Consider the following 24831-nt stretch of genomic DNA (forward strand, 5'->3'; position numbering starts at 1 on the left):
AGGCATACACTCCTCAGAGTGTAAATAACTGTCTCATTAATTTAAGGCCATTCCTGAAAAAAACCCCAAACCATGATGGATTAATAATACAGGTTGAATATTTTTACTGACTCGGTATAATCGATCCTTCACACAAACTTAATGTTAAGTAGTTAATTATTTTGTTTGGAGAGAAGAACCCGCAGATGCTGGAGAATGGAGCAGAATTCAAACTGCTACAGCAACTTCTGCAAGTCAGGCAGCATTTATGGAGCAGAAAGAACGGTCAGCGCTTCGTGTCAAAAAACCTGTTTCAGGTTTGAAAAAGAACAGTTAGTAGGTGATAGGTAAGCTAAGGAGAGGTGAATGCTGACAGACAGATGGAGCCAGCTAGGGAAGCAGGAGGGGTGGAGTTGGGAGCGATGCCCTAGAGTGATAGGTAGAATCAGACAAAGGGAGAAGAAAATCAGTTGGTCTTGGGGCAGGGGTGGGAGGTGGGTGGAGACCGCTACTGAAGGTGATGGCAGGATTGTCATATGCGGATAGGTTAGAAAGACTTGGGTTATAAGCGATGGAGTTTAGAAGGGGAGACATGATTGAGGTATTTAGGATTATTAAAGGGCTTGACAGGGTGAAATCAGAGCACATGTTCCCAATGATGGGTGAGACTAGGACTAGAGGGCATAGTTTAAGAATACAGGGAAGACCATTTAACACAGAAATGAGGATAATTTTTTTTACCCAGAGAGCTGTGGGTCTGTGGAATGCATTGCCACAGGAGGTACTGGGGGAGGATTCATTGGATAGATTTAAGAGAGTTGGATAAGGCTCTTGTGGGCAGGGGAGTTAAGGGTTATGGGGATACGGCTGGGATTGGTTATTGAAAGGGAAAGATCAGCCATGATCTGATAAATGGCGGTGCTGGCTTGAAGGCCCAATTGACTTACTCCAGCAGCTATTGTCTATTAATTGGGGAGTTTTTGTCTATTTAGCTTTGTTTCTTTATTACTTTTTCTTGTTTTCTTTTTTATCTGGATTGGTTCATGACAATTGCCTTGATTTATAAGAGGATTGAAACACCAAGGAGCTGAGAGGAGTAAAGGGGAGATGTTGTATATAGATAAATTAAAAAAAATTGATGAGTAAAGTATTAAATGTTTTAAGTTTTAATATGAATGGGCTTAACAGCCCGGTGAAGAGGAAACGGATATTGGCACATATTAAGAAACGGAAGCAGACATAGCTTTTCACAAGAAACTCAATTAAAAAAAAACACCTGAAATTAAAAAGCGACTGGGTAGGGTATGTTGCAGCTTCTTCATTTAACTCAAAGACAAGGGGAGTAGCCATTTTAATAGATAAGAAACTTCCAGTTAAAATACAAAATGTAGTTACAGATCCTGCAGATAGATAAATTATGGTACAATGTCAAATTTTTTCAGAGTACTGGACACTTATGAATATATGCCCCAAATGAGGATGCTGATAAGTTTATACAAGAAACTTACTTGAATTTGGAAAATGCTAATGAAAATATGTTAAAAGGAGGAGACTATTTTTTGTTTAGATACAATTTTAGATAGGTCAACAAGAGCTATAGTAAGATCAAAGCTACATTGTTATTAATGAAAGATTTAAATTTGGTGGATGCTTGGAGAAGGTTTCATCCAAGGGAAAGACACTAACTTTTTATTCTAGTAGACATAATTGTTACACTAGAATTGATCTATTTTGATATCTGCACAACTTCAAGGTAGAATACAACAAGCAGAGTATAAGGCAAGAATTGTATCTGAACATTCTCCCTTGTTAGCAATAACAATGATAAATAGGCAAGAATCAATTTATAAATGGAAGTTTAATTCTATGTTATTAAAAAGGAAACATTTTTGTGAATTTATTAGAAGACAGATAAGTTTTTTTTGAAATTAATTCTAATTTCGTTTTAAATAAATTCTTTATGGGACACGATGGAGGCATATATATGTGGACAAATAATAAGTTGTATGTCTAAAATTAAGAAGGATTAAAAGAATTAGAACAATGGGAGTCAGAGATAACAAATTTAGAAAAAGACTTAAGTGAGGATAAATGAAGATTCCTTATAAATAAAAAGCTTCAATATAACACTTTACAAACATAGAACAGAGAAAGCGATAATGAGAACTAAACAGAAATGTTATGAATTAGGTGAAAGCGAGCACAAGGTTCTTGCATGGCAATTAAAGAAAGAACAAGCATCGAAAACGATTATCGCAACTAAAAATTATTTAAATGTAATTTCCTATAAACTTCAAGAAATTAATAATTAAAAAAATATATTTAAAACTATATCAATCGGAATCTTTAAAAGATATAGTAAAATAGGTAATTTTTAAATCTCAAATTAATTTACCGAAATTAAATCTGAATAACCAAAGTGAGTTGGCTGCCCCTTTCATGTTAAGTGAGGTTAGAGAGGCACTGAGCTCTTTACAAAATAATAAATCTCTGGGAGAAGATGATTTCCCGTCTGAATTTTATAAACAGCTTAAGGAATTAATAATTCCTCTATTTATGGAAGTATTAAATCAGGCGGATGAAATGCATACTTTACTGGAATCTTTTAAAACAGCAATAATGACAGTGATTCTGAAGAATGATAAAGGTCCTTTAAAACCATCTTCATATAGACCTATATCTTTGTTAAATGCAGATTATAAAATAGTAGCAAAAATCTTAGCAAATAGATTGGCAAAATATTTACCAAAATTAATATGGATCAATGGATTTGTTAAAAAAAGTCAGCAGATAATGTGACCAGATTGATGAGTATAATCCAATTGGCACAGAAAATAGGAGATGTAAGTGCAGCAATGGCTTTCGATGAGGAAAAAGCATTTGATAGATCAGAATGGGACCTTAAATAAAAAGTACTTGAAAGGTTTAAGTTGTGACAAACATTTCTTAACTGGACCAAAAGTAGTAACAAATGGTCAAGTCTCTGACATTTTTCAGTTAACTAGATCCAGTAGACAAGGGTGCCCATTGTTACCAGCCTTGTTTATTTTAGTAATAGAACCATGGCAGAATTGATTAGGTCTGATCCTGATATTAAAGGCTTTAGAGTGGGTAGAGAGGAATAAAGATTAGTTTATTTGCTGATGATGTAATAGTTTATCTGACACAACCAGAAAGTTCATTACATAAATTATGTTCAAGATTAAAAGGATATATCAGGTTACATAGTAAATTGGGAAAAAGTGAGATGATGCCTCTTACTCTGGGTGATTAAAAACATTGTAAGAGGGATACTCAATTTAAATACCCAGTCAATGGAATAAAATAGTTAGGGTTATGAATAGATAATAACTCAAAAAATATATTGAAATTGAGTTATAACTCTTAAGAAAATTGATGAGGATTTTTAAAAATGGATAGAATTACCTACAACTTTATTGGAAAGAGTTAATTGCATAAAAATGAATATTTTTCCTAGGTTACAATATCTTTTTCAAACATTTCCTATATGTATTCCACAGAATTCTTTCCAGGAATTAAATAAACAAGTAAGAAAGTTTATTTGGAAGGGCAAAATGTTGAGAGTGTTATTAGAAAAATTAACAGAAAGTTTAAAAATTATTGTAAAGCAGCACAAATGAGATTTCTCTCTTCTTTCTTTGAAGAGAAAAAGAAACCAGTGTGGATTAAGATAGAGATGGATAAAATAGGGGAAATAATGCCTGAAGATTTTATATATATTAATGGGATGAGGTTAATAATTGGAGAAGGGGGATACACCATTGTTGAAACTTTTGATTCATATATGGAATATGATAAATGTTAAAAGAGGAATGAGGAATTATGAGACCTAACATATCATTGACTCCATTTACAATCAATAACTGACTTTTTATTATTTGGTCTAGTAAAGTAATTAGGAGAATACTGGACTGTTTTGAAGGGAGAGGCTTAATGTCATTTGATCAATTGTAAAATAAATATGGGATACAAAACAATACAATATTCTGCAGGATAAATTGGGTCCAGCAATATTATTACCTGAAAGGAGTAAATTAAAAACTTTGATTTATAATAAATTTATTAAGGTTTATTTCAGCTACGCATGCATTACTGCAAAAGGCAATACAAAAACAAGGAATTCATAGATTCAGGCAAGGGTGAGAAAACAATTTAAATGTTAGTATTGGGAAGAAAAATTGGTTGGAACTGTGTTATGACAAATACAATAGATGTTAGATATAGATTAGTCCAATATAACTTTTTACATCAATAATATCTTACCCCATAGAAATTATATAGAGTGAAATCAGATTTATCAGATAAATGTTTTAAGTGTAATAAAGAGATAGGCATTTTTTTTTACACTCCACTTGGTCATGTTCAAAATTGAGACCTTTTTGGACAAAATTAGTTTTTTTTAGAACGGGTTACAAAAGTTAAATGTCCTCAAGATCCATTGCTGTTCATATTGGGTAATATATCTGGGATAAAGCTGTTTCAAAGGAATTTGTGAAAATTGCATTAGTGGTTGCAAGAAAATGTATAGCAGTACCATGGAAATATGGTTCGAATTTGGAAATGGATAGATGACATGCTGAAATACATGGCTGCATTCCTCTTGAGAAAATTACATATAATTTAAGAAATAAATGATATTTTCTTAAAAATATCATATTTACTTATGTCAGGTATCACATTATGAAAACTATCCCCATAATCTCAAGAACCTTATCTACTTGGAATTAGCATATGTTTAATATGATAAAGGCAAAATTAAATTGAATATATTAATTTCAGTAACCAGATGTGTTTCTTCTTTTTTTCCTTGTATCTTTTCTTTATTCTTCCTTTTCTCTTTAAAAAAAAAGTTTTAGGGCTATTATGATTTGGGGAGGGGTGGGATATAACATAATTACTGATCTGAGATTTTTTTTTCCTGAATCTAGATATTAGTGCATGTATGAAATGTAAATAAAATATTCAAAAAGAAATAAAAACAGTGTAGCAGTTAATAGTGTAGCCAAGCTTTTCATTGATTAGTGTCATAAGAGGAGGATCAAGAGTCTGATAGCCATTGCAATGAAACCGTTCTTGAACCTAGACATGCTGCTGTTCAGGTTTCTGGATCTTCTTCCTGAAAATAGCAGGGAGAAGAGGTTGTGACCAGGGTAATGGAGGACCCTATGTTGGTTGCCTTCTGAAAGCAATGCCCCACATTGACGTCTTCAATGGATGGGAGATCAAAGCCTGTATTCTACTTGGCTATATTTGCTACCTTCTGCATTCCTGGGCACTCAAATTACCAAACCAGGCTGTGATGCAAATAGTTCGTATATTTTCCACAGTACATCTATAGAAGTTTGATAAAGTATTTGGTGACATGCAAATTTCCTCAGACTTCTTAGAAAATAGAAGCTTTGATGTGCCTTTTTACACAGTTGCCGACCTGCTGACATGTGGACTCCCAGGATCTTGACGTTAAGAACACTCTCACCCTCCATCCCATCAACGCGGAGGGGTGGATGGCCCCTCAATCGTCCTTTCAAAAATGAAAACTAAAATCACTGGTCTTGGTGATGTTAAGATTAAGAGCACGGGTGTTCTACCACCATCAAACCAGATTCTTGATCTCCATCCTGTACTCTGACTCATCACATTCAGATATATGGCCAACATCGGGGATGTCGTCAGCAAATTTACCGATCAAGTTGGAGCCAAACATGGCTACACATTCATGAGCATACAGGATGCATAGCAGAGTATAAAGCATGGTTTCTTGGGGTGCCAGCGAGGAGGAGGCAATGTTGTTGACCTGCAGTGGGGTATGCCGATAAGGAATTCAATGATCCAGTTGCAGGATGATCAAAACCACAAATCACTTAGTTTAGTTGTATGTTTTGCTGGTATGATAGTTAATAAACAGCTTGAGGTAGCTGTTCCTGAATGGTGGGCCAGCAAGTTGACATATGCTGTTGACCTGTTGTGACAATATGCAAATGGAGTAGGTCCAGATCCTTACTAAGACAAGAGTCCATCTGCTTCAGTACCAACATTTTGAAGAACTTCATCACTATAGACACAAGTGCCGCCGGCAATAGTCTTGAGGAATATCAATTTGTTCTTCTTGGGCATCAGTCCAATGAACTCACTTTTAAAGCAGATGGGAACCCAAGACCATCATAGCGAGAGGTTGATAATGTCTGCAAAAACTCCAGCCAGTTATTTTAATAGGTTTTAAGGATTTGGCCAGATACACCATTTGCTCCAGATACTTTCTGAGGATTCACTCTCTTAACAATTCTGCTCATGTCAGCCTCATAAAAGGTGAGCATAAAGTAACTTGAGGCTGTAGGGTCAAGTAAGAGTGCATCATTGTTTTCCCTTTTGAACCAAGTACAGAACACTGGAGGAACATGGCCAGTCTCACAAGTACATAGGAGGTAAAGATATGCTACTGATGTTTTGGGCCCGAGCCCTTTCTCAAGGTATGAGTGAAAAAACACAAGTGTGTGAATTAAAGACTGGGGAAAGAAAGGGGAAGAAAGGAAGGGGGAGGCAGGGAATTGAAATGAGTGGGCACTGGGAGATCCAAGAGACTGGATGCAGACTGGGAGATCACCTTTGCTGACATGTCTATCCATGGTCTCACTGCCAGACTGAGACCACCCACAAATTGGAGGAACAACACATCTTCCGTCTGCACACCTTCCAAGTGGATGGCATTAACATCAACTTCTCCGGTTTCCATTAGAAGCGCCCTCATCTTCTTCCCCTTGTCCCTGTTCTCTCTCCCTCTCCCCCCCCACCCTTTCTCTGTCTCTTTTCACAGATCCAAAATTAATTCTCACCTTTCTTCTGATCAAATCTAATTAACATCTTTTGTCTGTTGGTCTGTACTCTTCTCCCTCACATTATTCCCCTAGCCTTTCATTCAGATGCCTGTATTTTTTCCACACACCTCGAGGAAAGGCTCAGGCCTGAAACATTGGTAATACATCATTACCTCCTATGGACACTGCGAGACTGGCTGCGTTCCTCCAGCATTTCTGTGTTTTGACTACAATTACAGCGTCTGCAAATTTCACTCCACAGAACACATTGGGCTACTGTACCACAGTTAATGTTACTACCTTGTTTCACCTTTTAGGATGGGATGGTGTGCACACACTGCCACATCTATGAAGTGTCCATTTGAGATTCCACCTTCATTTGAACTGTCTTTTTGCATTGGTCATGGCCTTTTGGAGGCTGTATCTGGTCTTTCAGAAGATTTTCTAATCTTGTGATCTGAACGTCACAGATCTGTTCTTCAACAGTTTGCAAATCTCTTAGTTCACCCTTGGCTTCTGATGAGGATACATCCAGATGGTCTTTGTAGGAGCACACTTTTCCATGCGTTCTCTGATAAAAGTTGGTGGCCATTGTGGCATATTCTTTCAGATCTACTGGCGAGTCCTTTAAAGTGGCCCAGTTCATGAACTCCAAACAGTCAGGAAGCTGCTCTTCTACCTTTTCAGTCCATCCCTGTACTATTTTCACTGCTGCTTCCATGCTTTTCAGTTTCTGTCTGCATGCAAGGAGGAGGAGCATTGTCAGGTGGCTCTATTTTCCAAAGTGTGGGTGTGGAATGGAGAGGTTGGAATTCTTGATGGTAGTGTAGCAGTGGTCAAAGTGTTTGATCCTCTGGTGTTGTGGGAGACATGCTGGTGGTAGTACCTTCTTTAAGCTGCCCTGGCTGAAGTCTCTGGCGACACCTGATAAAGGATTGTGATACTCCGCACGATATGCGTTGATCACGCTGTGTAGCTCCTCTGGAGCTAGCTTAATAGCTGCCTTTGGAGGAATGTAGACTTCACTCGCCTTGGGGCAGAAGCTATAGATCTAATGCAGGAAAATCAGATTAGTGTTGTGGGTACATGGACAGATTGGGCTAAAGTTTCTGTACTCTATGACTGACTCCAACTCTAAAAGAATACGAGCTGAGTCTACTCAATCCCAGCTCAAAAAACAAGTTTGTTCCTTTCAAGTAGCAGTCCCTTGAACCTTTGTCACAGGGCCGCGACAATAAAAGTATCTCTTTCAGATAAGATAATAGTAGTACATGGTGCATCAAGTATTGTTTCAAAGTAATAAGACACATGTTCTAGTATTCCAATCTGCTTTGCAATAAATAGGAATGCTTTCTTGATTACTTACTATACCACCATGTTAAATTTATGATTCCAATTAATACCAAACTTTCCCAGTCAAAGTGGATAATTTCACCTCCCTCCATATTACATTTCATCACATTTTTGTTACTTGCCCAACCTGCCCCTATTTCTATGCAATAAATTTCAGACCATCTCACAGCTCATTTTCCCATTTAGGTTTGCATTGTGAACATGAATAGAATACTCATTTAAGCTAATGATAGAGACTGTATAAACCCCTAACCAACCAGGCCCTTCTAAGTGACCTTCTGTCTGACGTCTACCACCCTGAAAATAATCCAACTCTTCCAATCATTTTATTAAATATCTTGATGAAGGGATAAAGCCCGAAACATTGGTTATGTATCTTTATCTCTACCACATAAAGTACAGTTTGACCTGCTGAGTTTCTTCAGTATTATTTTTTACTTCATTCAGTGTCTGCAGACTTTTGTGTTTTACTCTAACCGTAGAAGGTTTTGTTTGGTCTGGAAGTCAGCCAGAAGAAAACTGAGGTCCTCCATCAGCCAGCTCCCCACCATGACCATCAGTCCTCCCACATGTCCATCGGGCACACAGAACTCAAAACGGTCAACCAGTTTACCTACCTCGGCTGCACCATTTCATCTGATGCAAGGATCAACAACAAGATAGACAACAGACTCGCCAAAGCAAATAGCGCCTTTGGAAGACTACACAAAAGAGTCTGGAAAAACAGCCACCTGAAGAAACACACAAAGATCACCATGTACAGAGCCGTTGTCATACCCACGCTCCTGTTCGGCTCCGAATCATGGGTCCTCTACCGGCATCACCTACGGCTCCTAGAACGCTTCCATCAGCGTTGTCTCCGCTCCATCCTCAACATTCATTGGAATGACTTCATCACCAACATCGAAGTACTCGAGCTGGCAGAGTCCGCAAGCATCGAATCCATGCTGCTGAAGACCCAACTGCGCTGGGTGGGTCACATCTCCAGAATGGAGGACCATCGCCTTCCCAAGATCGTGTTCTATGGCGAGCTCTCCACTGGCCACCGAGACAGAGGTGCACCAAAGAAGAGGTACAAGGACTGCTTAAAGAAATCTCTTGGTGCTTGCCACATTGACCACCGCCAGTGGGCTGATATCGCCTCCAACCGTACATCTTGGCACCTCACAGTTCGGCGGGCAGCAACCTCCTTTGAAGAAGACTGCAGAGCCCCACCTCACTGACAAAAGACAAAGGAGGAAAAACCCAACACCCAACCCCAACCAACCAATTTTCCCTTGCAACCGCTGCAACTGTGCCTGCCTGTCCCGCATCGGACTTGTCAGTCACCAACGAGCCTGCAGCAGACGTGGACATACCCCTCCATAAATCTTCGTCCGCGAAGCCAAAGAAAAGAAGAAGGTTTGTATTTTCCAGGCAAACCACTGCACCAATGAAATTAGCCACCATTCACTGCCTGAGTTTAGATCAGGCTTAGAGATGCAACCCAAACTGTCAACAGAGAGCCTATTTATTCAATCTTTCCCTGAGCCTGTTTACACGTGCTTTCAAAATAGAAAGAAGTGGATTTATCTAATAACCCACTGCCAATTAAAGCCTCTTTTGCCCCAATAAAGGAATCTGCTCTCGAGGAAAACAGCTGGGCACCCATGGTTCAATCTTGAGTCAAATCTACCACAAAATACAACTTGGAAGTTCTGTTACCTATATGAAGGCCGTCTTGATAGAATTTCTCTACGTTTCTGCGAGTCTGTCATGCTATCCACAGATTCCTGCGAGTCCTCGCTTTCTGGTATAGTGGAAATCTGAAATAAAAAGAATCAGTTTTTTTTGCTCACTTGTTTACTTTCAGTTTACAATTTAGCCACAAGATAAATAGTCTGGCAATAAAAGATTAACAGAAACTATAGTTTTCAGACCACCAAATACAGGTTTTTAAAATTCAGTTTAATCAATAACATTTATCCAACATGTAAGATAACACACATGGCTGTTCCAACAATTTAAAACAATTGTCAATAACATTGCAAGTTCATTGCAGCTTTAATCATAAAAGACAACAGTAGGAACCAGAACTCAAATGATGGCGTTACTGACCATAGTTGTGGGCGTCCCAGGGTCTGGAGGCTGCGTGCGTTTGTGTTATTCCAATGCACAAGTGCTATTCACTGGAGTTGTTGGGGCATGCACAGTTGGAGATTAGTTAGCCCACATTGAGTGTAACGGCGGGATAGACGGTGGATGAGTATGGCTCTGATATTTTTTGTTGACTTATCGAGGGTGATAAAACTACATTAGCAAGATCATTATCACATTACCGTTATCAAGTCAGCATAGACTTTACGAATCCTTTTGTGTTAATTAAACACTTTAAAACTCATCTGGACTTTATCATGAATTCCACAACGTGCCACAATAAAGAGCTCACTTAGCCTCTGAGCGGCTTTTTTTTAATGGATTGTAGTTGTTACAATTAGACAACAACAAAAAAAAAGCTGCATTTTGGATTGAATGGACACTGTTGGAACATATGGAGGGGAAACAGTCCTACCATCTTCTTTGGTTTGGAGCAATACTGAAAACAAATATGGCGACCATGTTGGAAATGCCGAGTGCAGGCCGCTGACTGCAATCTGCCTCCATCAGTCTGAACATCTGGTCCAGGGCTTCTAATCCTCTAGCTGAATGTCCTATGTACATGCTGCTATATCAGTGACTGGTACTGTGATGGAAACTCACTAGTTGATAGCAGTGCATCACAGGCATCGGAAGCAGTAGGATTACTTTTGTGGATTCCTTTGGTTTATTTATTTAATTTTAGCACAGTTTGGATGTGCTGCCGCTTGTCTATTGGGGACTGTTGAGTTGTGCTTGTGTTGTGCATACTTGGTGCTCAAGCTCGGTGGACAGTTGGATGGAGACTCGCAAAATGGCTGCCACTGTTACCGCTGAGGCATGAGTAAAATCACTGCAGAAGACATCGAATGAATTTAAAGTCCACAACTTGGAAATGGCTGAAGGTGTATCACAAAATGGTGGTGAAGAGGATGAAAATGAAAATCCAACTAGAGGCAACATCTGACATGCAGGATGAAATACAACCAGGTGACAGTGCGTCAAATGTTGGAAGCAGGAAAAGCAAACAAAGTTCTTCTGGATCAAGCTCCAGAGTTTCCAGTACTACAAGTACTGCATCTGCACATATAAAGGCTGAGATTGAAGTGACCACCCTTGTTGCATGACAAAAATTGCTTAAGAATAAATTTGCCTTAGAAGAGCAAGAGGAGCAGCTAAGGAGGGAAAAGAAGCAGCTGTAGCTGGAAGCAAAAATGGCTGCTACTATGGCCAAAGAGAGGGAACTAGGAGCCTCAAAGGGGTCTGGTGTTCAAAGTAACTTATCTGAAGTGTGTGATGATTTGGAGTCATATTTTGCTAAAGGACAAAAGAAAAACAAAAAGCTTAAGACAGATCCTTTTTGTACCAGTTATAAGACATAGACAAACATGGATAAATCCTCCCAAAGCATGGTGTTGCCAATCCACAAACATCAATAATAACAATCGCAGACAAAGCTGTAGCTCAAATTCTATCTCTTACCACAACTCCCTGGACACTCCAGTCAAGCATCAGAAATCAAGGTGAACATGCACATGTGACATCTCCAGCTGCATTACCAGCTACCAGCAGTGAAGAACTGAGCAACATATTCTCAGCCATGGAAAGGTATCATTAATCAGGCTACAGCGTCTCTCTTCACAGCCCAAGAAGGAGATTCAAGTTTTTGATGGTGACCCACTTCAGTACCAAGCGTTCATTAAATCCTTTGAATGCAATATTGAAAGCAAGAACCAAAACCACAGATTTTCTCTATTATCTGCAACAGTACACAAGTGGACAGCCAAAGAAACTTGTAAGGAGTTGCCTACTGATCGCCTCGGACACAAGATTCAGGAAGGCTAAATCTTTACTACAAGAGCATTTTGGCAATGAGCATAACATTGCTACAGCTTATATGGAGAAGGCTCTTTCATGGTTGTCAATAAAATCAGATGACTACAGGCATACACCCTATTTCTAAGAGGATGTTGTAATGCCATGGAAAATATTAACTACATGCATGAGCTTGACATGCCTGCTAATATGCTTGTCATCGTAAGGAAGTTGCCCTACTGGCTGAGGGATACATGAAGAACTGTGGCTTGTGAGTTCCAGGCAAAATGCAAAGAGCTACCTTTAAGGATATGGTGGATTTCCTTGAACAGCACAATTGCAACAGATCCAGTATTTGGAGATATCAAAGACACTTCCTCGGTGAGCAAAGATGTAGGGAGGCCCAAAGTCACAGACTCATCCAAGAATAAAAGGAAGTGCCTTTACCACCAGTGTGACAGTTGCAGATATGGAAAATGGTAATGGAACTCAGTAAAATGATAAAGGAATTAAGGAAAAGGAGAGTTTGCCTGCTATTTGTTCTGTGGAGGAGGACATGTTTTGGAGATGTGTCCACAGTTGGAAAAAAGGGAACATGGTGTGTAAAGGACATCAGCAAAAACTGCAGGAAATGACTCCGCTGCAACATGAGTGGTTTAAAGCATCCCAGATACTGCATTTCCACCAAAGAATGAAATGGAGAAGGAGCAAGGAGAAGTGAAAACAGCTGAAAACAATGCTATAGCCTCTGTTTAGACAAGTGGTCTTACTGGGGTCAGTGAAGATAATTGCAAACTCTAAATAGTGCCTGTACAAGTCAAGGACAGGAAAGAGAATGCAACAGTGCATACTTATGCATACTTATGCATTTCCTGACCTAGGTGGCCCTGCATCATTTTGCATAATGGGACTAATGAATAAGCTTAATCTTCAGGGGAGAAGGCCAAGTATTCTATTGAGAACTATGGGTCAACAGAAGGTCATTGAAACCAGTATAATTTCAGGCTTAGAGGTCACTGGAGTGGACAGCAGTGATTTTAGTGATCTCCCAGGCCTATACATTCAGAAGACATCCCACATCAAAATGATATCAAACAGTGGTCTATCTGAGGAATGTTCATAAACCTGAAATGAGCTCTGAAATTGAGTTGCTGATTGGTTCAGATGTACCAAAAGCTCTGGAACCACAAGATGAAATAAGGAGTGTGGGAGGGTGACCTTACACTGTCAAAACCATGCTTGATTGGACAATTAGTGGACCATTAGGAGTAAAAAAATGATAATGTTCAGAATATCAGTGGTGAAACTTAATAAGCTGTGGGAACAGCAGTTTAGGACTGACTTTACCGAGTACCTCAGTGACAACCAAGAATCTTCAAGAGAAGACACACAGTTCTTGGATTTAGTCTCAAAATCCATCAAGCTAGAATGTGAAAAAGAAAAAATGTATATCATGGCTAATGTGATTTATGGTGTGAAAAATAAAAAATTTTAAAAAATTAAAAATAAAAAAAAAGCTAGAATGTGAATTTTCTAGGGCATGCATTAATAGAACATGGCTGAAAAATGATCAACCCATTAAAGTGAGCAGCAAGAATGAGATATTGTCTAATGGAATGAAGCACTATCTGATTATTCACAATTGCAACGCTAAGGATGAAGAGAGGTACACCTGCATGGTGACCTCAGATACAAAAGATTCTGCTGGTCAGTTTGGATGGTACAAGTTCAAGACCACGACTGGGGAAACTCTACAGGAGTTTGACAAAGCTACAGTTGAACTAATAGATGAGGAGGAAGTCCCTCCCAAACGAATCTTTCCCCCTGAGGCAGCTCAGGAAAGCGATTTACATCTTCGTAAAGAAATGAAGATGGAGCAGAGTACCAACTTTGATTTGATCTGTGGAGTACCAGATGACAAAGCTCTGAAACAGCAACTGCAGATAGATTTGGAGATTAAAGATTTATCTACAGATGACATGTCTAGAGTATGTGATACAAGTTCTGATGAAGACTCAAGATCATTATCCAAAAACAGCAGGTCATTCAACTAACAATTGCTGGAAAAGTACAACCTATTTTTACAAAGTTTTTTTTAAACACTCTACAAGCACGGAGCCTGAGAAATTGCAAGATGTACCTACCTTGGAAAAAGGTGCATCTCTTGTTGAAGGCGCTACAAAAATCCAAGCTGCATTTAAGGGCTATAAAACCAGGAAAGAACTGAAACAGTGAGACACATTTAAGCTTGGCCAAACTTGGCCCTGAGTAAATCTGAAGTCAAAATTTGATGGCTCAAAGATAAAGAGTTTGTTGATAGAAGCTATTATCACATTGATAATTACAGTGATGGAACTTGCTAATTATTACAGGTGTGGAAGGGGAAGATTCCAGAACGTACACTTGCGAAGTTTCTAACAAATTTGGCACAACTTCTCACAGTGGAAAAGTTATCGTTAGAAGTGATGCAAAGGAAACCATTCACTGTTACGAGCCCAAAGGACCCCAAAGCCCAGCAGCAATAGACATTCACCAAGACAAGTGGCTTTTAAAACAAAAATTAGTTTCAATCAACTTCAAGCATAAAAAAAGAATCAAACTTTAACTTAACTCTATACTTAACTAACCCAAATGAACCCCCTTCTAATTCCAAGCGCACGTGTATGTAATGTGTGTGTAAATTTAAGAAAAGTTCTTTTGTTCACGGTTCAATTTCACTTCTTCCAAGTAGTCTGGTTGCAGGCAATTCTTATACTGTGCACAGAATTTAATATGTATAAAGTTCACCAGGCTTTGGTGCTTGAAAGGTAAATGTTTACTGCTCAGGAAAGTTCTTGTAGGGTTTGCAGAGAGTTTGTTGTTTCAGGATTTCCACAACTGAGGTACCACCATTCGTCACCTCAAGGTCTCACTGATGAAACTTGCCCCACCAGGGTTTTTCAGATGGTAACCTCTTCCTCTAGGCCACCACAAAGCTCCACTCTGTTCCTCTTATTCCAAGAGAAACATCAGTCAGATAGCACTTCCAGCCATCCACTGCTTTGGAACTTTTCATTAGTTCTTCCTGGATTGAACTGTTCAGTGTCCCACACACACTGATTGAGAGAGCTTGTGACCTCTCTCTCCAACTGAAACTCCAGTGAAAAGCATGTGACTCATGTGACTTACAAAACCCTCACCTTCTCCAGCAAACAACAGGAGTTCTTCCATCTGCTCAAGTTGTTATCTTAAGTATAAACAAAACCCAGAGGTGACCTTTCTGTGAGCACTTTGCAGAAAGGGTTATAGACAGACTGAATCCAGCAAGACAATAGTCAAGCATTTTATGAGCCATTAGCACATACTGGTGAAATAACAGAGATCCTGCAATGCGAATTCTTCAATCTTTCAAATAAGTACAAAAGCAATTTGAATTTTATCCAATCCCATTACCCTTAGCGAATACAAATTTTCCAACAAAAAAATCGTTGGGTCTAAGGGTAGTATAAAATTATATAATTTCTCCAAAACTACTTTAATTCTTGCCAAAATGATTGAACTTTAACACAAGTCCAAACAACATGTAAAAATGTTCCAATACATGAGCCACATCTAAAACAAGAATCTGAATTACTAAATACATTTTTTTTAAGCTTTTCTGGGGTCAAATATAATTGATGTAAAAAATTATAATTAACCATTCCATATCTTACATTAGTCAATTTAATTACATTGTCCTGACACATATTCACCCAATCATCTTCAGAAAAAAATTAAATACTAAATCACTCTCCCATTTAAGTTTAGATTTCTCCCAATCTATCTTATCCATACTATCTTGTAACAAATTATCTTTGGCTTGGCTTCGCGGACGAAGATTTATGGAGGGGGTAAAAGTCCACGTCAGCTGCAGGCTCGTTTGTGGCTGACAAGTCCGATGAGGGACAGGCAGACACGGTTGCAGCGGCTGCAGGGGAAAATTGGTTGGTTGGGGTTGGGTGTTGGGTTTTTCCTCCTTTGCCATTTGTCAGTGAGGTGGGCTCTGCGGTCTTCTTCAAAGGAGGTTGCTGCCCGCCAAACTGTGAGGCGCCAAGATGCATGGTTTGAGGCGATATCAGCCCACTGGCGGTGGTCAATGTGGCAGGCACCAAGAGATTTCTTTAGGCAGTCCTTGTACCTTTTCTTTGGTGCACCTCTGTCACGGTGGCCAGTGGAGAGCTCGCCATATAACACGATCTTGGGAAGGCGATGGTCCTCCATTCTGGAGACGTGACCCATCCAGCGCAGCTGGATCTTCAGCAGCGTGGACTCGATGCTGTCGACCTCTGCCATCTCGAGTACTTCGACGTTAGGGATGAAAGCGCTCCAATGGATGTTGAGGATGGAGCGGAGACAACGCTGGTGGAAGCGTTCTAGGAGCCGTAGGTGATGCCGGTAGAGGACCCATGATTCGGAGCCGAACAGGAGTGTGGGTATGACAACGGCTCTGTATACGCTTATCTTTGTGAGGTTTTTCAGTTGGTTGTTTTTCCAGACTCTTTTGTGTAGTCTTCCAAAGGCGCTATTTGCCTTGGCGAGTCTGTTGTCTATCTCATTGTCGATCCTTGCATCTGATGAAATGGTGCAGCCGAGGTAGGTAAACTGGTTGACCGTTTTGAGTTTTGTGTGCCCGATGGAGATGTGGGGGGGCTGGTAGTCATGGTGGGGAGCTGGCTGATGGAGGACCTCAGTTTTCATCAGGCTGACTTCCAGGCCAAACATTTTGGCAGTTTCCGCAAAGCAGGACGTCAAGCGCTGAAGAGCTGGCTCTGAATGGGCAACTAAAGCGGCATCGTCTGCAAAGAGTAGTTCACGGACAAGTTTCTCTTGTGTCTTGGTGTGAGCTTGCAGCCGCCTCAGATTGAAGAGACTGCCATCCGTGCGGTACCGGATGTATACGTAACTGAAATATAACCCTTTTTCGGTATAGAGGAAATCAAAGATTCAAATCTCAACAAAGTAGGTAAAATCATCTCTCGACCATAATTATCTTTTATCAAAGCTCTAAGTTGAGAATACGCAAACAAAGAATTTACAGGTATATCAAATCTTTCTCTCAATTGATTAAAAGAAAGAAATTGCCCCTCTACAAAACAATCTTTTATTGTCTTTACACCTTTAGAATGCCAAATCTTTAAATGATTATTAAACATTGGAAAAAGGAATAAGCTGATTATTATACAATGGAGTTAAAATTGATAATTTATCTTTTGACCCTAACACCCTGTTTTATTTTAACCAAATCAATATAAATTCATGTATTTCAACCCTAGAAATACACGCCATCTCCACTTTAGCACAGCTGGGAGGCTGACCTAAATCCATCAATCTACTAATAAACTTAAACTGGGCTGCTTCATAATAGTTTTGAAAATGTGGTAATTGTAGTCTGCTCAATATATACTTCCATGCAAGTCTATGCAACGCCACTCGAGCTAATTTACTTTTCCGTAAAAACTCTCGCAGTGCTTTATTCAAATTTTGAAAAAAGCCTTTAGAAAGTAAACAAGGTAGTGTCTGGAAAAAATATTGAATTCGAGGAAAAATATTCATTTTAATACAATCAGTCCGACCAATCAAAGTTAATGAAAGATCTTAATCAAATCTGCTTTAATCCATCTTAATATAGGTACATAATTTAATTGATATAATGATTGATAATTCGTATCCACAAACACACCCAAATATTTAATTTTACTTGTCCATCTTAATTTTGTAATAGTTTTAAATTCAGAATAATCTCCCACTCCAACTGGTAAAATTTCACTTTTATCCCAATTAACTTTATAATCCCGATAATTCTCCAAATTTCAGCAAACACTCTTGCAATTGTTTCAACGACCGTTCCAGTTCCATCAAATATAGCAACACATCGTCCGCAAATAAGATAATTTTATATTCTTCATTCTTAACCCTCATCTCTCCAATTTCTTCATTTTGTCTAATAGCCTGAGCTAACAGTTCAATAACCAACGCAAATAAGGCTGGTGACAAAGGGCAGCCCTGTCGAGTTGAACGAGTCAATTAAATGGTAAAGAAATCTGTCCATTTGTCACCACCCTAGCAATCGGGTTAGTATATAAAGCCTTAACCCAACCAATAAAAGAAGGGCCGAATTTAAATTTCTCTAACACTTAAAAAAAATCCCATTCAACTCTCAAAAGGTTTTTCTGCATCTAATGCATATACCAAAGTAATTAATCGAAATATATTGTTTGATGCATTTCTATTCTTAATAAAACCTGTTTGATCAATATGTACCAATTTAGGTAAATATTTAGCAAGTCTATTAGCTAATACTTTCGCTATAATTTTATAATCTACATTTAATAAAGAAATAGATCTACATGAAGACACTTTTAATGGAACTCTATCTTTTTTTGGAATGACAGTTATTAAAGCACTTGAACATGATTCTGGTAACTTCTAATCTTCAGTAACTTGATTCAACACTTCTCCAAATATATTAGAGAAATCATCATTAAAAAATTTATAAAATTCCACAAGGAATCCATCATCCCCTGGGAACTTTCCATTAGGCATTTCTTGAATAGCTTCCTCAATTTCAAAATCCATAAATGAAGATTCCAATTCCTGAACCTCATTTCCATCTAAATTAGCTTTAAATTAGATAAGTAAGAGTCAATAGAACCATTATCCTGTTTCCCCTCAGAAGTATAGAATTTTAAATAAAATGAATAAAACTGGTCATTAATTTCCTGAGGTCTATAAGTAACTTTTGAATTCTTCTTAACAGCATTAATAATCCGAGACGTCTGTTCAGCTTTCAATTGCCAAGCAAGTACCTTATGAGTTCTTTCCCCCAATTCATAACGTTGTTTAGATCGATTAATTAAGCGCTCAAACTGATAAGTTTGTAAAGTATTATAATGTAATTTCAACCTCGCTAATGCGACTTTTTAAAAATCTTCTGATACATCTTTCTGAAAATCTTTCTCGGACTCAGCAATCTTATTTTCTAACTCTAAACTTTCTGCCATATATTGTTTCTTACTTTTGTCGAATAACTAATAATCTTCCCCCTCAAATAAGCTTTTAAAGCATCCCATATTACAAAAATGACTATCCACAGAATTAACATTCTCGGTCAAAAATAAAGAGATATGTTCTTTAACAAAAGTAACAACTCTGGTTTTTTCAATAACATTGCATTAAACCTCCATTTAAACGATGAACGTACTACCTCCGAACTTTCACAAGAAAAAAGTAATAATGAATGATCTGATATAACTCTACTTTTATATTCATCTCTTAATACTCTACCTTGTAAATGTGATGATACCAAAAATAAATCAATTATAGAAAACGAATCATGTCGTGAAGAATAAAAAGAAAAATCTTTCTCTCTTGGATTAACTTTTCTCCAAATATCCACCAAATTCAAATCTTTCATTAATTTCTGTTGCCATCTTTGATTTCCTTATACTTTTTGGATTTCTATCCAATTAAAATCACCACCAACTAAGATATTTTCATTAGCTTGACTTAACAATAATAAAGCTTCTGAAATAAACCGCTCATCATCTATATCAGGGACATAAAGATTTTACAAAGTCCAAGATACAGCAAAAATTTTACAGTTCACACTTAAAACTCTGAAGATTCCAATTCAAATGGTAAATTTTTATGAATCAAAATCGCTATTCCTCTTGCCTTAGAATTAAAAGAAAAAACATGACCAACCCAATCTTTTTTCAATTTCAAATGTTCTTTTTCAGTCAAATGTGTTCCTTGTAAAAAAAAAGCAATAAGAATTTTCATGTTTTTTTTTATATAGGCCAATATTCTCTCTTAATTGGATTATTTAACCCCTGAACATTAAAAGTTGCAAAATTCAATTTAGACATCTTTTTTAACTACTAATATATTTATACACTATAAAATAACGATCCCCTCCATAATTCTTCCAAAAACCCTAAAAAAAATTTTAAAAACCACTCAAAGGTAGTAATACCCTAAAAATCTGGGTGTGGTAAACCCACTAGCGGCAGATGACTATCAAAGTTTTCAGTGTCATCCATCCATCCCAGCTAGATACATATTTATTATTTAATTAAACACAATAAAATATAGTCCATATATTCAGCCCAATGATTCCAAGCCCAACGACTGCTCCAGATCTTCAACATCAAGAAGACTTTGTGTCAACTCTTCTTTCTTTCCATGCCCATGTCCATTTCCATTTCCCCTCCTCTTAGGATACAACGGAGGAGAATGTCCATTTCTTCGCAATTCCGGCAAAGAATTAGCAAAAACCAAAGCATAAAGATCATTCTCAAAAAATTGAGATTGAAAATTTCCATAAAAAACCTTCAAAATTGCAGGATAACAAAAAGCAAACTTGTAGCCTTTTCCCCACAAAACATCTTTGGCCGTATTAAATTCTCGTCATCTTCTAATAACCTCTTGGCTCAAATCGGCATAAAAGAACGCTCTGTTATTTTGAACCATTAATGGAGACTGATTCTGCCATGCTTTCTGTACTGCCATACATAAAATCATTTCTCTATCTTGGTTTTAAACAATGAACCAAGACTGCTCTCAATGTTTGTCCTGGAAGTAGTTTCCTTCTCAGAGCTCTGTGAGCCCTATCCAGTTCCAAGCCTTCAGGAAAAAGCTCTTTACCCAACACCTCTGGGATCCAGGGCTTAAAATTTTTTACAGGGTCAGCACCTTCAATGTCCTCTGGAAGACCAACTATTTTCACATTATTCCTTCAGCTTTGATTTTCCAGTGAATCAATCTTCTTCATTAAATCTCTTTTTTGAATCCCCCAATCTACAAAAGAACCTTCCACTTTTTCCATTTTTTCTCTATTACGTTCTACCTGATTTTGACACTCAGAAAAGGCTGTTTCAATTTTCTTAAAATTATCCTGCACAGTATCAACAGTTTATTTGTAGCGGCAGCTACATTGCAACTGAAAGAACACACAACCAGAGAAGTTGAGCTCTGTGAGCAGAACTGATTTATTGCAGGCTGCTGGGCTAGACTTGTACTCCCAGCCCGGACCTGGCTGAGAACCACACTGGGGGCAGTGACGTCACCTGGGCGTCACAAGGTCCCCCAGCACGGGCTTCTGAGCCCTGTGCTGAGAAGAAGGGGAAACCCCCGACAGCACCATTTTGGCCGACTGCCCCACCGCGTGGATTACAAGCGGGGCCAGTTCGCCTGCCTCGTGGTGTGTCACCACATAGCACCCCCCCCTCCCCGAACCGGCGCCAATGTCCTTTTTAGCTGGGTGGCCTCGCTTCTTGGGCTGGACCACAATCACTGGTTCGGTGGGGTCGAGGTGCGCTGGCTTCATCCTGTCCACAGTAAACAGTCCCCCCCCTGCTGCCGACGTCCAGCGTGAACGTCGACCCTGAATGCTGGACAACCTTGTACAGCCCCTTGTAAGGTCTCTGCAGAGGTGCCGGGGGCGTGCCCCACCGAAGAAAAACATACTCTGCGAAAAACAGCTCGCTGGGGACGTGAGATGGCCGTGTGCAGTGTTTGGGCAGCAGTGGGGGTACGAAGGAGTCCAAACAGGCCCAGAGGTGGGGAAGCAGCTCGTGGGGCATCCGCTGGGGGTTGTGAGGTGTGTTGATGAACTCACCAGGAAGTGCCAGCGGTGCGCCGTAGACCAGCTCAACTGATGACGCTTGCAGATCCTCCTTGGGCGTAGAGCAGATGCTCAGGAGCACCCAAGCCAGTTCGTCCACATAGTCAAAACTGGAGAGGCGCTCCATAAATGCTGACTTAAGGTGGCCGTGCACATGCTCAACCAGCCCATTGGTCTGCAGGTGATAGGCCGTGGTGTGGTGTAGCTTGATCCCCAACCCGTTAGCGAGCTGTGCTCAGAGCGCAGAGGTGAACTGGGCACACCGATTGCTGGTGAGGTGATTCAGAACGACGAACGGGGTGACCCAACCGTGCAACAGCGCTCGGGAGCAGGAGTCCGTGGAGGCGTCTGGCATCGGGATCGCCTCGGGCCAACGAGTGGTGTGGTCAGGTAATGGTTGCCCCAGGAAACGGGTAAGGGCCCGTCTATGTCCATGTGAATGTGGCTGAACCGTTCCCGGATGTGCTCGAACTCTTGCATGGGTGCCCTTGGACATTTGGCAATGGGTGCATGTTCTGGCCCAGCCTGCAATCTGCTTTCGTGCCAGACAAACCGCTCTGTCACCATCCGGACCGTGAACCTGATGGTTGGGTGCAAAAGGTCACGGATGTGATGGAAGACTTGCCTGCGCCACTGCTGGGGAACCACTGGCCGCGGGGTGCCCATGAAGACATCGCAGAGGATGGTGCTTCCATCGCTCGGAGTCTGGAGGTCTCAGAACCGCAGGTCCGTGATGGCAGTCCTGAAGGCTCGTGTCTCCTTGTCGGACTTCTGGTCCCGGGTGAGCTGATTGAAGTCGAGGCCGGGCGTCAGCGCGCAGATGGCCGGTCACGAGAGTGCATCGGTGACCACATTGTCCTTCCCTGCTTTGTGCCAAATGTCGGTGGTAAACTCCGACACGAAGGAGAGGTGACGCTGCTGGGGGGCCGACCAGGGGTCCTTCGCCATCGCGAGTGCCTGGGTGAGGGGTTTGATGGTAAAAGTCCTCCCCTCCAAGAAATAGTGGAAATCCTATACCGCCAGGTACATGCCCAGTAACTCACGGTCAAAAGCTCTGTACTTGCACTCTGGTGGGGGGAGAAGCTGGCTGAAGAATGCCATCGGCTTCCATTGTCCGTTCACCTGCTGCTCCAGGGCGACGCCGATGGCTGTGACAGAGACATCAATGGAGAGCACCATATGCAGGTCGGAGTATGGATGGGCGAGCATGGTAGCCTTCGCTCAGGCGTCCTTGGTGGTCTCGAATGCACTGCAGACCTCTGGGGCCCAGGTGAGTGATTTGTACTTGGCAGGATGAATCAGTTTTAAAAGTTGACCATACCCGCGAACTCCTGCAGCCCCTCGAGTTTGTCCGACATGGGAACTCCTTGATAGCGGCGTCGAGGTGCAGCATCCGAATGGCACGTTGGCGCCTGGGTAGTCCGAGGGATCCTGTGAGCCAGTATTCATTGATATGGACGACATCCTTGTCGCCAGCAGAGACCGGGAACATCACAAGTCTCACCTGCACAACCTCTTGTCCTGGCTGGCTGACTTCGGCCCCACCATCAACCCAGCCAAGTGCCAGTTTGGGAAAGAGTCCATGCAATTCCTGAGCCATACAATCACGGCCGAGGGAGCTACGCCCGCCGCTATGAAGGCAGGTGGGTGCTTAACGAGGTGCAGCACGCGTTTGGCGGTGGCCTAGTTCAGGGCGGCGACCACGTGGTAGAATTTGGTCGTGTTGGATGAAATCTGCTGGAGGTGAAACAGCCTCCGCATGGCCAAACCAGGTCTCCGGCTCCTGAACCCAGAAGTCAGGCAGCATGATGGGTTCAAAGACGTTTGAACCAGTTGGAGTCACCAATTGTAGCAGCAGCTACACTACTACTGAAAGAACACACAACAAGATGGTTTGAGCTCAGTGAACAGAACTGAATTTTTGCAGGCTGCTGGGGTAGATGTACTCCCAGCCCAGACCACGCTGGGGGGGCGCTGATGTCACCCGGGCGTCACGTGGTCCCCCAGTGCGGGCTTCTGAACCCTGTGCTGAGAAGAAGGGGAAACCCCCGACTGCGCCATTTTGATTACAAGCGGGGCCGGTTCGCCTGCCTAGTGGTGTGCCGCCACATATTCATGATTCTTTGGCTTGGCTTCGCGGACGAAGATTTATGGAGGGGTATGTCCATGTCAGCTGCAGGCTCGTTTGTGGCTGACAAGTCCGATGAGGGACAGGCAGACACGGTTGCAGCAGTTGCAAGGGAAAATTGGTTGGTTGGGGTTGGGTGTTGGGTTTTGCCTCCTTTGTCTTTTGTCAGTGAGGTGGGCTCTGCGGACTTCTTCAAAGGAGGTTGCTGCCCGCCGAACTGTGAGGCGCCAAGATGCACGGTTGGAGGCGATATCAGCCCACTGGCGGTGGTCAATGTGGCAGGCACCAAGAGATTTCTTTAGGCAGTCCTTGTACCTCTTCTTTGGTGCACCTCTGTCACGGTGGCCAGTGGAGAGCTCGCTATACAACACGATCTTAGGAAGGCGATGGTCCTCCATTCTGGAGATGTGACCCACCCAGCGCAGTTGGGTCTTCAGCAGCGTGGATTCGATGCTTGTGGACTCTGCCAGCTTGAGTACTTCGATGTTGGTAATAGGAAAGCTGAGTATTATTTAAATGGAGACAAGCTAGGGAGTGGGGAAGTGCAAATGGATCTGGGTGTACTTGTTCACCGGTCACTGAAGCATGCAGGTTCAGAAAGCTGTGAAGAAGGCAAATGGAATGTTGGCTTTCATAAAGAGGGGATTGGAGTATAGGAACAGAGACGCCCTTCTGCAGTTATACAGGGCCCTGGTGAGACGCCACCTGGAGTATTGCATCCAGTTCTGGTCTCCAAACTTGAGGAAGGACATACTAGCTATAGAGGGTGTGCAGCGCAGATTTACAAGGTTAGTTCCAGGGATGGCAGGGTTGTCATTTGCAGCAAGGCTAGAAACACTGGACTTGTATCCATTGGAGTTTAGAAGGATGAGGGGGGACATGATTGAGGTGTACAAAATCATCAGGGGGATAGACAAGGTGAAGTCTGATTACTTGTTCACAATGATGGGGGAGACGAGGACTAG

The 24831-nt window shown here is 40.9% G+C and overlaps 1 protein-coding gene across 4 annotated transcripts in view; it reads right to left on the minus strand.

Annotated features, from left to right (window-relative positions):
* The window catches only part of creb1b (cAMP responsive element binding protein 1b), a 128761-nt gene that overhangs the window by 30684 nt on the left and 73246 nt on the right, over positions 1-24831 (minus strand). For all 4 annotated transcript variants that reach the window (XM_069933903.1, XM_069933899.1, XM_069933901.1 and 1 more), the window contains one exon: positions 9870-9970. In XM_069933903.1, the coding sequence (XP_069790004.1) occupies positions 9870-9970 (101 nt within the window). The remainder of the gene's footprint in view (positions 1-9869; positions 9971-24831) is intronic.

Source organism: Narcine bancroftii, chromosome 4, assembly GCF_036971445.1.
Source record: "Narcine bancroftii isolate sNarBan1 chromosome 4, sNarBan1.hap1, whole genome shotgun sequence".
Taxonomy (NCBI): Eukaryota; Metazoa; Chordata; class Chondrichthyes; order Torpediniformes; family Narcinidae; genus Narcine; species Narcine bancroftii.